Source organism: Neofelis nebulosa, chromosome 13, assembly GCF_028018385.1.
Source record: "Neofelis nebulosa isolate mNeoNeb1 chromosome 13, mNeoNeb1.pri, whole genome shotgun sequence".
In the NCBI taxonomy this organism is placed as follows: Eukaryota; Metazoa; Chordata; class Mammalia; order Carnivora; family Felidae; genus Neofelis; species Neofelis nebulosa.
Window position 1 is genome coordinate 57,705,660 of NC_080794.1, and position 14,722 is coordinate 57,720,381.

The window sequence follows — 14,722 nt, forward strand, 5'->3', positions numbered from 1 at the left end:
AAAAATACCAACCGAGAAAGAAAAAAGTAACCAGTTTGAAATAAGCCCTAAGTGTATTCTTAGCAAAGGCCCGCTGGCAAAATTTTGATATGAATCCCATTACTTCAATAGATGTTAAGCTTAATAGCTTTTTTGTTTGTTCTTCTTTTTTTTTTACCCTAAATTATTTAATTTATTTTTTTAATTTGCATCCAAGTTAGTTAGCCTGTAGTGCAACAATGATTTCAGTAGTAGATTCCTTAATGCCCCTTACCCATTTAGCCCATCCCCCCTCCCAGCACCCCTCCAGTGACCCTCTGTTCTCCATATTTAAGAGTCTCTTCTGTTTTGTCTCCCTCCATTTTTATATGATTTTTGCTTCCCTTCCCTTATGTTCATCTGTTCTGTATCTTAAAGTCCTCATATGAGTGAAGTCATATGATATTTGTCTTTCTCTGACTGACTTATTTTGCTTAGCATAATACCCTCCAGTTCCACCCACGTGGTTGTGAATGGCAAGATTGCATTCTTTTTGATTGCCGAGTAATACTCCATTGTATATATGTACCACATCTTTATCCATTCATCCATTGATGGACATTTGGGCTCTTTCCATACTTTGGCTGTTTTCAGTAGTGCTGCTTTAAACATTGGGGTGCATGTGCCCCTTCGAAACAGCATACCTGTATCCCTTGGATAAATACCTAGTAGTGCAATTTCTGGGTTGTAGGGTAGTTCTATTTTTAATTTTTTGAGGAACCTCCATACTGTTTTCCAGAATGGCTGCACCAGTTTGCACTCCCACCAACAGTGCAAAAGAGATCCTCTTTCTCCACATCCTCACCAGCATCTGTTGTTGCCTGAGTTGTTAATGTTAGCCATTCTGACTGGTGTGAGGTGGTATCTCATTGTGGTTTTGATTTGTATTTCCCTGATGATGAGTGATGTTGAGCATTTTTTCATGTGTCAGTTGGCCATCTGGATGTCTTCTTTGGAGAAGTGTCTATCCATGTCTTTTGCCTATTTCTTCACTGGATTATTTGATTTTTGGGTGTTGAGTTTGATAAGTTCTTTATAGATTTTGGATACTAACCCTTTGTCTGATATGTTGTTTGCAAATATCTTCTCCCATTCTGTCTGTTGCGTTTTAGTTTTGCTGATTGTTTCCTTTGCTGTGCAGAGGCTTTTTATTTTGATGAGGTCCCAGTAGTCCATTTTTGATTTTGTTTCTCTTGCCTCCAGAGACATGTTGAGTAAGAAGTTGCTGCGGCCAAGTTCGAAGAGGTTTTTGCCTGCTTTCTCCTCAAGGATTTTGAGGGCTTCGGGTCTTACATTTAGGTCTTTCATCCATTTTGAGTTTATTTTTGTGTATGGTGTAAGAAAGTGGTCCAGGTTCATTCTTCTGCATGTCACAGTCCAGTTTTCCCAGCACCACTTGCTGAAGAGACTATCTTTATTCCATTGGCTATTCTTTCCTGCTTTGTCAAAGATTAGTTGGCGATATGTTTGTAGGTCCATTTCTGGGTTCTCTATTCTGTTCCATTGATCTGAGTGTCTGTTTTTGTGCCAGTACCATACTGTCTTAATGATTACAGCTTTGTAATGCAGCTTGAAGTCCGGTATTTCTTCTTGGGACAGTTTTCATATCTTATGTTTTATGAAGGACTTTGACCACTTTATCTGAGTTGTTTAATTTATTGGCATAAACTTTTATCCTTTTAATGTCTGCAGGATCTGTAGAAATGTTCATCTTTGTCATTTTCAGTGTTAGCAATTTGTATTAATTTGCCTTGATTTGTATGAAACAAGGCTTATCAATTTTATGGATGTTTTCTTTTCTTTTTTTTTTTTTTTTTTTTGAGAGAGAAAGAGCTCTCACACATGCTCGAGTGGGGGAAGGGCAGAAGATGAGGGAGAGAGAATCCTCAGGCTCCACACCTAGCTTGGAGCCCAACTTGGGCGTGGAGCCAGAAACCATGCAGGCCTTGATCTCATGGCTCTGGGATCATGCCCTAGCCAAAATCAAGAGTTGGACGCTCAACTGACTGAGCCATCCAGGCACCTATTTTATGGATATTTTCAAAGATCTAACATTTGAGTTTATTTACTCTTTGATTTCTGTTTTTGTTTTTATTATTTCCATTGTTATACTTGGGGTTTAATTTGTTCTTTTTCTTTCTTCAGACAGTGGAAATTTAGAACAGTGATTTTATGGCTTTCTTTTTTATTACACACATTTAAAGTTATACATTTTCCTCTGAGAACTGCTTTATTTGTACCCCACAACTTTTGAGATGTTGTTTTTACTATCTTTTAGTTTAAAATATTTTATTTTCCTTTTTTTTTTTTATTTTTTATTTTTTTTTACTTTTGGGTTATTTACAAGTGTATTGTTTACTTTTCAAGTACTTGGAAGATTTTTGGGATATATTATGATCTTTATTATTAATTTCTAGTTTAATACTATTGGGTGAGTGAACATACTCTGTATGATTTCAGACCTTTGACATTTATTGAGACTTGTTTAGTGACCCAGCATATCACCTGTCTTGATGAATATTTCACGTGTGCTTGAAGAGACTGTGTATTTTGCAGTTGTGGCTTTAATGTTCTAGAAATACCAGTTAGGTTGTGTTAGTGTTAAAACAGTTCAAATTTTCTTTTCCCTTAGTGTTTTGTTTTGTTGGCCAGTTCTATCAGGGGTAAGAAAAGGGTGTTAAGTTTTCAACTATTGTGGTCTGTCTATTTTCCCTTTAGTTCTTTAAATGTTCTTTTATGTATTTCAAAGCTCTGTTATTAAATGCATTCACATTTATGATTGTTTTATAATCTTACTGTTTGACTCTGTATCATATGAAATGTCCTTCTTTATCTTTGGTGATATTCTGTGTCTTGAATTCAACTTTGCCTGGTGTTGATGTGGTCATTTTAGTTATTCCAGCATGCTTATACTAGATGTTTCATGATGTATCTTTGACTTTTTTTTTACTTTTAACCTCAGTCTTTATATTTAAAATGTGTTTCTTACCAATAGCATATAGCTGGGTGTTACTTTTTTTCATCCAGTAGGCAATCTCTACTTTGTTCTAGACCATTTACAATTATTTAATATTATTATGGTTGACTTTTTAATCTTGCTGTTTTCTGTTTGTCTGATTCTTTCCTTCCTTCCTTCCTTCCTTCCTTCCTTCCTTCCTTCCTTCCTTCCTTCCTTCCTTTTTATGACTAAGTTTTTTTAGTATATATATTTATCTCTAACTCTGTTCACTTACTAGTATATATCTTTGTTAAACATTTTAGCAGCTACTCTAGAGAGCATAATATGCATGTTTAACTCACCACAGTTCACTTTCAAATAATGTTGTTAGACTTCATCAAAATATAAAACTTATAACAGTATAATTGTATTTATTCCCGCCCTCTGTTTGTGTTTTTGTTTTAACATAATTTACTTATGATATACATATATGTTATATATATCATACACCTATTAACCATAATTAAAAGAGAGTTTTTAATAAAACTTACCCACTTAACCTTTCTGTTGCTCTTTTTCCCTTTTTGCAGATACAGACTTCTAACTGGTATAATTGTCTTTAGCATGATAAATTTTGTTTAGTATTTATTGTAGTACACATCTGTCTTCTGAAGAAAAGTTTCTTGCTTTGTGTATCTGGAAATGTGTTTATTTCACACATTACAAATGTAATTAGATTTGTATATTAGATTTGTAATTAGATCTTTTTTCCTCTGGCTACTTTTACGATTTTACTCCATATGTTTTGTTTTTATAAGTTTGACTGTGATGTGCTTAGGTGTGATTTTCTTTGCAGTTATATGACTTGGAGGTTATTTAGCTTATTTTGAATCTGTGAGTTGATACTTTTCATCAATTTAGAAAATTTGGGGACTCTTATTTCTTCAAATATTTCTTCACCATTATTTCCTCTCTCTCCTTTCTTTTGGGAACTCCAGTTATATGTATGTTTGATCATTTAATGTCCGTAATTTCTAGGAACTCTCCTTTTCTCTTTTCTGTTTCATACTGGATAAATTTTTGGACCTATCTTAAACTTTACTGAGCCTATTTTTATTGATCTCACAGTATTCTGAGATCCTGTTTTTTTCTTTGTGTGTATGTATTTGTGCATTTTGCATAATGTCTGTTTAGTTGTCTTCACATTTATGAATAGTTTTTTCTTCCGTATCTAGTCTGCTATTAAATAGTCCATTGAGTGAATGAATTCTTTATTATGATATTTTATTTTCAGCTTTTTCTTTTGATTCTTTGTTATAATATCTGTTTCTCCACTACACTTCCCCATCTCTTCATGATTATTAACTACTATCTTTTTATTAGATTCTGTAATACATATTGTTGTTAAAGTTTCATCTGTTAATTACAAGCTCTAGGCCACCAGTATGTATACTTCCGTTGACTTTTTTCTTTTACTTTTGGGTCACAGTTTTCTACTTATTTATGTATCTTGTAATTTTTTCTTATATGTAGGATATTGTATTTAGTATAGTAGAGACTGAAGTAACAACTTCTATGATAGTTAAAAATCTGGTGAATTGGAAATGCTCAGGGAGGGCAAATAAAGTAAGAACAGTGACATAATTTGTACCCTATGGGCTGGAGAACCATTAGAGTATTCACATGTTTTCCCTTTAAGAATGACACATAATTTTTTTGAAATGTCTCATACTTATAAAAGCAGACATTTTAGTAGAGGTTTAATATAGGGAGAAATTTATTTTAGTATTTATAAAAAATAAAAAATGCCAATAATGAGGACATCACTAGATTATTGCAATTGACTTACAAGTAGGTATTAATCTGTTCTAGAATAATTTTAAAGATAATTTCCATGATATGTTTTAAAATAGGATGTAAGCATATAGATCTGGAATTGTTGTAGATATTGACTAGATGTAATTGTGGCCAAATTGAGGTAATTACTACATGGTAGCATCAGGTGGTGCTGAGATCGTGACCTGAGCCTAAGTTGAATGCTTAGCCAACTGAGCCACCCAGGCACCCCTAGTCATCTAATTTTTAAATTAGTGGTAGATTTTGTGACAGTTTGCAAAATATACTCTATCTTTGGGAATATAGGCTGGAGAATCAACAAATATCTTTAAACTGAATTAAAAAAATTTTTTTTTACTGTTTATTTTTGAGAGAGAGAGAAAAAAACAGCACGAGCATAGGTGGGGCAGAGAGAACAGAGACACAGAATCTGAAGGAGGCTCCAGGCCCCAAGCTGTCGGTACAGAGCCTGGCACAGGGCTTGAACTCATAAGATCATGACCTGAGCCAAAGTCAGGATGCTCAACTGACTGAGCCACCCAGGCACCTGTAATTTTTGTTCTCTAGATAGTGCCTTTCCTCATTTTTAATATCCAAATCAATGGGAAAGTGTCAAATATTATTTGATTAATTAAAAAAATATCCCTCTAGCCAAAACATAAGAGACTCTTAAAAACTGAGAACAAACTGAGGGTTGATGGGGGGTGGGAGAGAGGGGAGGGTGGGTGATGGGTATTGAAGAGGGCACCTGTTGGGATGAGCACTGGGTGTTGTATGAAAACCAATTTGACAATAAATTTCATATTAAAAAAAAAAAATCCCTCTACCTACTTTCAGTGGATTTTGGTGGTGAATATTATTGTAGGAAACTGAGAGTTTTGTTTTCTCTACCAATTAATTATAATATCTTCGCCGAGGGGTGCCTGGGCGGCTCAGTCGGTTGAGCGGCCGACTTCGGCTCAGGTCATGATCTCACAGTTCGTGGGTTCGAGCCCCGTGTCAGGCTCTGTGCTGACAGCTCGGAGCCTGGAGCCTGTTTCAGATTCTGTGTCTCCCTCTCTCTGACCCTCCCCCGTTCATGCTCTGTCTCTCTCTGTCTCAACAATAAATAAATGTTAAAAAAAAATATTAAAAAAAAATAATATCTTCGCCGAATTATATACTCTTTGTGTTTCAGTTTCTCATCTATAGAGTGTAAATAGTAATGTCTGCCATAGACATCTACCTCATAGAAGACTAGAGAAAATCAAAGTATGTATATGAAAATACACAGCAATTTCTCTGGGGCATAGGCTGTATTTTACTAATTACTGCATACTCACTGTGTCATTCAGTATATATTTGTTGGGTTGAAGATAAATCAATCTGTGGTTTTTTACTTGTTTTTTATGATGCCTATTATTATTACTAAGTGCTTTAAATAGTGTAAAATTAAAAAAAAAATCTCCTTAGTATACATTTTACTTTCATTTGAATTAAATCCGTACATTATTTATGTTACAGTACATGGATGGGAGGGATATTATGAAAGCACATGTCAAATAACTAAATATTCTCATTAAAAATTTTGGAACTTTTTAAAGGTATACATTTAACGTACTGTGATGACTGTGATACTGCTTATGGTGTTATAGATTTAGATGAAATGAAATAAGGAAGCTGTATGGTAGTATAAGTCATGAATTTTCAGCCTGCAAACTTGTTCATATGGTTTATAGTTTGTGTAAATAGAAATAAATATTAATTTTTCCTATTTTAACTATAACTGTGTCCTTTTTGGTTGGAGTGTTTGGACTGATTATTTTGTAAAATTAATGTAATAACTTTTTATAGAGTTTTATTTTTAACTTTTCACAGGTATTATTCTGCTCTAAAAACTATGGAACAATTAGAAAATGTGTATTTTCCCCGGGTTAGTCAATACCGGTTTTGTCAGCTAATGATAGAAAATCTTCCTAAACTCCGTGAGGATATTAAAGAAATTTCCATGTCTGATCTCAAAGACTTTTTGGAAAGCATTCGAAAACATTCTGACAAAATAGGTGAAACAGCAATGAAACAGGTGAGAATAAAAAGAAAATTCTTAATGTTTAAAAAAAATTTTTTTTTAATATCTATTTTTGACAGAGAGAGAGAGAGAGGCAGAGCATGAGTGGGGGAGGGGCAGAGTGAGAGGGAGACACAATCTGACACAGACTCCAGGCTCCGAGCTCTCAGCACAGAGCACGACGCAGGGCTCGAACTCACAGACTGCGAGATCATGACCTGAGCCAAAGTCGGACACTCAACCGACTGAGCCGCCCAGGAGCCCCTAATTTAATGTTATTCAGTGGTGTAAGTTATAGAATATATCCAAAGTTTACCTTTTTTTTTTTTAGTTACCTAAAATGCTTATTTTTGTTTAGCTTAACCCTTTTCTTATTTTTCCTGAATCTTGCTTGGAATGGATTTAATCAGCATTTTCTTTTGGTTTGCAGTTATTCTGTATTTAAGTAAAGTCAATCTAACTTGACTCACCAGCCTTTCTCCTGGTTAAGTCAGGTATAATATTAACTTGTGCCAGCAGACAAATTTGCTGTAAAATTAGCTGAACCACAAACAGAGGCAAATGGGATTCCTTTTATCATAAGATTTTAAATTACTGTCTCCTTAAAAGTATTATCTTTGAGTTGACAACTCCTGCAGGTCAATAAGAAGAAGAAAAAATAGTAGACAAGATTTGGCAGTTATGAAGTTAATGTACCTACCTTTTGAATCAGCAGTTCTTCTAGATAATTCCAGTGAGAAATGAAAACATGTCCTTGTGATGTTCACAGCAACTCTGTTCACGATTAGCCCCAAACTGGAAACAACCCAAAGGGGCATCAACAGGGGAGTGGATAAACAAATTGTGCTGTATAAAAATATAATGGAGTATTACTTAGCAATAAAAAGGAATGAAATTACTGATATGTACAAAAACAAATATTAATCTCCTGGGCATTATGCTAAACTACAGAAGCTGGACACACAAAAAAGCACAGGTTGTGGGATTCCATTTATATTGCAGTTGTAAAGCAGGAGAAACCAAAGGGAAAAAGTCATGGGGTGCCTGGGTGGCTCAGTGCGTTAAGTGTCTGACTTAAGCTCAGGTCATGATCTCAGGGTTCAGGAGTTCGAACCCCACATCGGGCTCTCTGCTGTCAGCATGGAGCCTGCTTCAGATCTCTATGTCCCCCCACCTCCCCCCCCCCCCCGCCCCTTCCCTGCTTGCTTACATATGTTCTCTATCTCTCAAAACTAAAATAAAACTTAAAAAAAAAATCAGAGCAATGGTTGCCTCTGGTTGGGGAGATTGCCTGGAAAGGGACATTAAGGGACTTTCCGGGGAGATGGAAATGTTTTGTCTTATGCTAAAAGTGCATCCACTTGTCAAAATTGTACAGTTAAGGTCTATACATCTCAGCATATATAAATCTGACCTCAAAGAAATTTGTAAAAAATTATTGGTGTGTGTGTTTGTGCACTGAGTGGGTAAAGATACATAGATGACACAAGAATGTATAAATATTAATTGTTGAAGGTAGGTGATGAGTACTTGGGGGTTTAATTATATTAATCTGTTCACTTTGTTTATATTTGAAATTTTTAGTAAAAAGTTTTAAAGTGATTATACTTTAAAATTTCTTAACTAAAACTTCTAATAATCACAGTGTCATAAAAATAAAACAGTCCTGTAATTTTTTTTCTCAAGTATTAGAAACTACTTTAGAGAAGCTTGAGGTGGGGCAGGGTGGGGCGGAGGGATGCCGACTGGGTAGCACCTGAACTGAGAGCCAGACAGTGCCCTGCAGGTGTGACCTTCGCTTCCTTCTCCTGCCAGGGCTTCCAGAGAAGCTTTTTACTTTATTTTATTATTTTTTAAAAGTTTATTTATTTATTTTTGAAAGAGAGAGAGAAAGAGAGTGCATGCATGTGCCTGCAGGAGCAGTGGAGGGGCAGAAAGAGAGAGAGAGAGAGGGACAGAGGATCCAAAGTGGGCTCTGGGCTGACAGCAGAGAGCCCAATGTGGGGCTTGAACTCACAAACTGTGAGATCATGACATGAGCCGAAGGCAGATGCTTAACCAACTGAGTCACCCAGTGCCTCTATTTTATTTTATTTTATTTTATTTTTTTATTAAAAAAAATTTTTTTTTTTAAACATTTATTTATTTTTGAGACAGAGACAAAGCATGAACAGGGGAGGGTCAGAGAGAGAGGGAGACACAGAATCTGCAACAGGCTCCAGGCTCTGAGCTGTCAGCACAGAGCCCAATGCAGGGCTCGAACTCACAGACCGCGAGATCATGACCTGAGCTGAAGTTGGCCACTTTACTGAATGAGCCACCCAGGTGCCCCTATTTTATTTTTTAATTAAAGAAATGTATCTGTATCAGACTGTCACAACAGAGGAAATTAAAATTCAGTATATGAACTTTTTCCCTACTTAACTTATTTTTTAATTAGTTATTTTTGTTTATTTATTTATTTTGAGAGAGAGAGAGAAAGAGAGAAAGTGGGGAAGGGGCAGAGAGAGAGGGAAAGAGAGAGAATCCCAAGCAGGCTCAACACCACCAGTGCAGAACCCAGTGTGGGGCTCAAATTCATGAACCACAAGATCATGACCTTAGCCAAAGTCAGATGGTTAACTGACTGAGTCACCCAGGTGCCCCTCTACTTTAACTTTTTCCAGAATTATCTTCAAATCAGATAATCTCCATTATAGACCTATTAATCGTTTCAGCTTTGCACAGTATTCTATGTTAATTTAACAGATTTAATAAATTTGTTTAGTAAATTGTTTACTTTGGGGATGTATAGATTTTGAAAATTCTTTATCCGGATCAATATACTTTAATAATAAATGAAAACCATATATAATAATGTAAGACTTGTGCAATAATGTTTTTTAAAGTTGTTTCTTTTTTTTTTTTTTTTTTAATTTTTTTTTCAACGTTTTTTATTTTATTTTTGGGACAGAGAGAGACAGAGCATGAACGGGGGAGGGGCAGAGAGAGAGGGAGACACAGAATCAGAAACAGGCTCCAGGCTCCGAGCCATCGGCCCAGAGCCCGACGCGGGGCTCGAACTCACAGACCGCGAGATCGTGACCTGGCTGAAGTCGGACGCTTAACCGACTGCGCCACCCAGGCGCCCATAAAGTTGTTTCTTTTTAAAGAATTTCCTGTTAACTGTTGCTTATCTATAGCTTATCTATAGGTTGGCTATAGCAGATTTGATTTTCAAATTATTATTATTTTTAACATTTTTAAAAATGTTTTATTTATTCTTGAGAGAGAGAGACACAGAGCATGAATGAGGGAGGGACAGAGAGAGAGAGGGAGACACAGAATCCAAAGCAGGCTCCAGGCTCTGAGCTATCAGCACAGAGCCCGACGTGGGGCTCGAACTCACAAGCAGTGAAATCATGACCTGAGCCGAAGTCAGACGCCCAACCGACTGAGCCACCCAGGCACCCCTCAAATTATTTTCGATAGCATCTTTTGTTCAGATAAATACTTGGTTGATAAAAATATATATTTGTTTTCTGTGAATAAACAAAAGCTACAAAAGATAATTTAAGCCAAAGTTAATTTCCTGTCTTTCCTTTGGAAGCTATGTCTGAGGCCATTTTCCTTACCATTGGAATGATAGAAATATGATTCATTGTGGGCAGTAGCATAGGAAAAGAAATGGTAGAAGTGTTGGCCAGCAGGCTAGAGTTGGAACCTTAGATTAATAGCCTGGAAAAGATAAAGACTAAGTAAGTATGAGAGTGTAAGTTTTGAAGCTAGAGTTCACAAGAATCCAGAGATGCTGAATCTAGAGACTGTCATTATCCCAGAGAACTACATCCGTTAAGAAAGCCCCAGGAGGGGCGCCTGGGTGGCTCAGTCGGTTGAGCCTCCGACTTTGGCTCAGGTCATGGTCTCACAGTGTGTGAGTTCGAGCCCCACGTTGGGCTCTGTGCTGACAGCTAAGAGCCTGGAGCCTTCTTCGGATTCTGTGTCTCCCTCTCTCTCTGACCCTCCCCTGCTCTCTCATGTTCTCATGTTCTGCTCTCTCGGTCTCAAAAATAAATAAACATTAAAAAAAATTAAAAAAAAAAAAAAAAAGAAAGCCCCAGGAAAGACGAGTGGGTGGCTCCGTCGGTTAAGCATCCGACTTCAGCTTAGGTCATGATCTTATGGTTCCTAAGAGTGAACTCTGCATCGGGCTCTCTGCTGTCCACACAGAGCCCGCTTCAGGTCCTCTGTCCCCTTCTCTCTCTGTCTCTCTCTCTCTCAAAAATAAAATAAGCATTTAAAAAAATAAAATAAAAGAAAGCCCCAGGAAAGTGGAACCAAAAAGATTGGATATTACCTCACTATTCAGGTGGAATAAAGTATGAGATGTCATAGCTTTTCTCTGAAGTGATCATCTTTGTCCTCCACTGTTGACACTTCAAGAGATACTTAATAGGACTGATGCATTCTATAATAAAATGAGAATCGGTGGGGGGGGGTACCTGGGTGGCTCAGTCGGTTAAGCGTCCGACTTCGGCTCAGGTCATGATCAGGTCTGTGAGTTCGAGCCCCGCGTCAGGCTCTGTGCTGACAGCTCAGAGCCTGGAACCTGTTTCAGATTCTGTGTCTCCCTCTCTCTCTGACCCTCCCCTGTTCATGCTCTGTCTCTCTCTGTCTCAAAAATAAATAAACATTAAAAAAAATCCAACTCTTGGTTTAAAAAATAAATAAATAAAATGAGAATCAGAGGAGCCTCTGATTCTTCTTGTAGCATCTCACATTTCTTCTCAGGATATAAAGTCCTTTTGACTGATTGTCTCTGATCAGTGAGTGTTCTTCTACACTGGAGAGTTCTTCAACATTACATTCTTGCTTTCAGCATCACAATGTCTTCAGTACTTTTTCTCCTAAGTCTCCTGAGAGCAAGGAATTCTGTGTATGTAATGGGGATAAAAAACCCATAATCACTTGGTAAGGTATTTTCAGCACAAGGATATCAATGATAGTTTAAAGTTCATGTTCTAGGGGCACCTAGGTGGTTCGGTCAGTTGAGTGTCAAGATCTTGCGGTTCATGAGTTCAAGCCCCACATCAGGCTCACTGCTATCAGTGCAGAGCCCACTTTGGACCCTCTGACCCTCTCTCTCTCTGCCCCTCCCCCTCTTGCACTCTCTCAAACAAACAAAACAAAACAAAACAAAACAAAACAAAAACCACTTAAAGTTCATGTTCTATTATATAGTCAGTTTTAACTAAGTTTCGTTATTAAACTTATCTTCTCAGACCTCTTTTTCATGAATCAGCTTTGGACTCTTTCTACCGAGGCAGTCCACCAAGTCATGGGCCCTAGGATTTCAGGTTTATGAGAATTTCCTGCTGAAAGGGAATGGACTCTTCCGAGTTTATTACCATTATTTTCTTGTAAAAAGCGTCAAGCTCCCTACCTCTGCAACTTAAACAGACCTTTCATCACAGAAACCTTTCCTAATCATGTCTTAATTCCATTATCTAATGTCCCATTTGTGGATTTACTTGTTATATATTTGCTTGAGTATCCTGTAGGCACATCAAATCTAGCATTTCTAAAAGTAAACTATCTTCTTACAAAATGTATTGATTTTTCCTATGTTTATTATGTCACAGAGTAATATGTCCAGTTTTCACAAGGCAGAAACTGGGGAACACTTTAGACTTTTCAGGAGTATTTATATTTTTTATGTAATTTGTTACTAAATTCTACTCAGTAACGATCAGTTCTGCTTCTCAATTTCTGTCGATTCTGTATCCTCCTTTCTGTGTACCTAGACTGTTGTTATATCAAATTAATTATTCTCCTTATCTCTAGTCTTTTGCTTGCTATTCTAAAATGTGAGTATGACAACTTTCTCTTCAGTGACTCCCAGTGACCCTTTACCTAAATCTGAATTCTTCAGCGTGAAACAAAAGCCTCATCTCCTGGTACTCCTTCCTGTGATATAGCAGTAATGGATTTCTTACAAATTTTTGAATACACAGTTTGTTTCCTCTATTTAGAATGCCTTCCATTTTTCCAAATTTCCTTTCTGCTGAATTCCTGCATTTTCCCCCAAAAGCTGGCTTAAGCATCTCCTAGTCTATGGAATCTGCCTTTCTCTGTCTCACTCTTGCCAGCAAGAGATGGTCACTTCCTCCTCAGTCTATATCCTGTATACTTTTCACACTACATTATAATTGCTTAATTTTGTATCCTTAACTAGGCAGTAAGCTTTTTAAGTGATGGGTTATATCCAATTTATTTTTACCTTCCTGGGATCTAGTACCATGCTCAAATTGAGTCGCACAAAAAGTTATTTTTTTAAAGGATCTTAGAGTTGTGTTTTAGCTTCTTTGGGGAGAATTTTTTATTTTTAAAAATTTTTTAAATTTTTTGAGAGAGAGAATGCGGGGGAGGAGCAGAGGGAGAAGGAGAGAGAATCTTAAGCCGCTACCTCACTCAGTGCAGAGCTTTACATGGGGCTCCACCTCATGACTGTGAGATCATGACCTGAGCCAAAATCGAGTCAGATGTTTAACTGACTGAGCCACCCAGGTGTCCCCAGAGAAAATTTGTAAGGTGAAAAACAAAACTTATAGTACTTGTAGTACTACAGTACTTGTAGTTTTTTCCCCCTCTTTCTAATGTGAGAGATGAGTCCACTGTGAGTAGAGTGATGTTTAATTAACAATTAAATACCTAAAATTCATAGTCTCAGTTAACACTTTCCATATTATATTTTCTGGCACACATTTTAATAGTGGAAAACAGGGGACTAAATGGTCAAATAACTTTTGGAAGTCTGAGTTAATTTTAAGCATATTTCTTCAGTTATGAATTCTAAATCTCTTGAAAAGGGATACAGTATATAATGTTTATTTAACTTAAATGAGTATAGAACCTTTTCTCAAGAAATACTTGTTGATACTGCTAGTTTTGCATACAACAAAGTTTGGAAGCAGTGCTTTTAAAAAATGATTTATACTTCTCTGAAAACAGAAAACCCTTGACAAAGTTAGTTTGGACAGCTTGATACTGTAGTTCCTTCTGTGAGGTTGGTTAGTGGATATTTCATAGAGTTGGGATTTTGGCCAAAGAGTGAACCACTCCCTCCCACCAACAGACACACATGCCAGCTCAGGAAGTAAATGGTCCCATGTAACTTTAGGGCTTCAGAAAATTAAACTTTTTTTTTCACTAGCAATAATCAATTGAAGTTAAGGCAGCATATTTTATGTACATTCATGCATGTATATCTTTTTAATTTTTCTGGTATTTTAGATTTTATGTGGCTGGTTTTTCACTTAAGAAAGAATTAGTGGGAATTCTTTTGTAAAACTGACAATATTCCAAACCGAAGGTCATTAAAATAGTTGAATCATTATTTAACTTGACTCATTGAAATGAAGAGGAATATATTCTTTGGTAATTCATATAAAGCTATCTCTAGGATGAGAACCAAAGTCTAAGCAATGGAACTGTTAGACATGGACTTTAAAGTTAGCATAGTCAAAGCACTATAAGACAAGATTAAGAATTTTGGCAGATCAGTTAAAACCATAAAGCAAACCATCTGTAAATTCAGAACTGAAAATATATGAACATATTAAGAACTCAGTGTATAGTTGGCAGAACAGCTTAGACACAGCTAAAGAGAGAATTAATTAACCAGAAGGTAGGTCAGAGGAAGTTATCCAAATTGAAGCTCAGAGAAACAGAAGGAAAGAAAATAAAGAGTTTAAAGACATATGAGATAAGATGGAAAAGTTTAACATATGTGTAATTATAGTCCCAAAAGGGAAGAAAGAGAGATGGACATAAATAATATGGATAGACCTTGAAGCCATGGATTCAAAAAGTGTTGTGAATTCTAAGTGGGAGAAATACAGAAA

The 14,722-nt window shown here is 36.4% G+C and overlaps 1 protein-coding gene across 8 annotated transcripts in view; it reads left to right on the forward strand.

Moving 5' to 3' along the window:
- Nucleotides 1-14,722, forward strand: part of EXOC6 (exocyst complex component 6) — a 304,381-nt gene that overhangs the window by 142,468 nt on the left and 147,191 nt on the right. For all 8 annotated transcript variants that reach the window (XR_009252451.1, XM_058697175.1, XM_058697174.1 and 5 more), the window contains one exon: nt 6,650-6,854. Coding sequence is in view for 7 of the 8 variants with exons in the window: in XM_058697175.1 (XP_058553158.1) it covers nt 6,650-6,854 (205 nt within the window). In the remaining variant the exon portion in view is untranslated. The remainder of the gene's footprint in view (nt 1-6,649; nt 6,855-14,722) is intronic.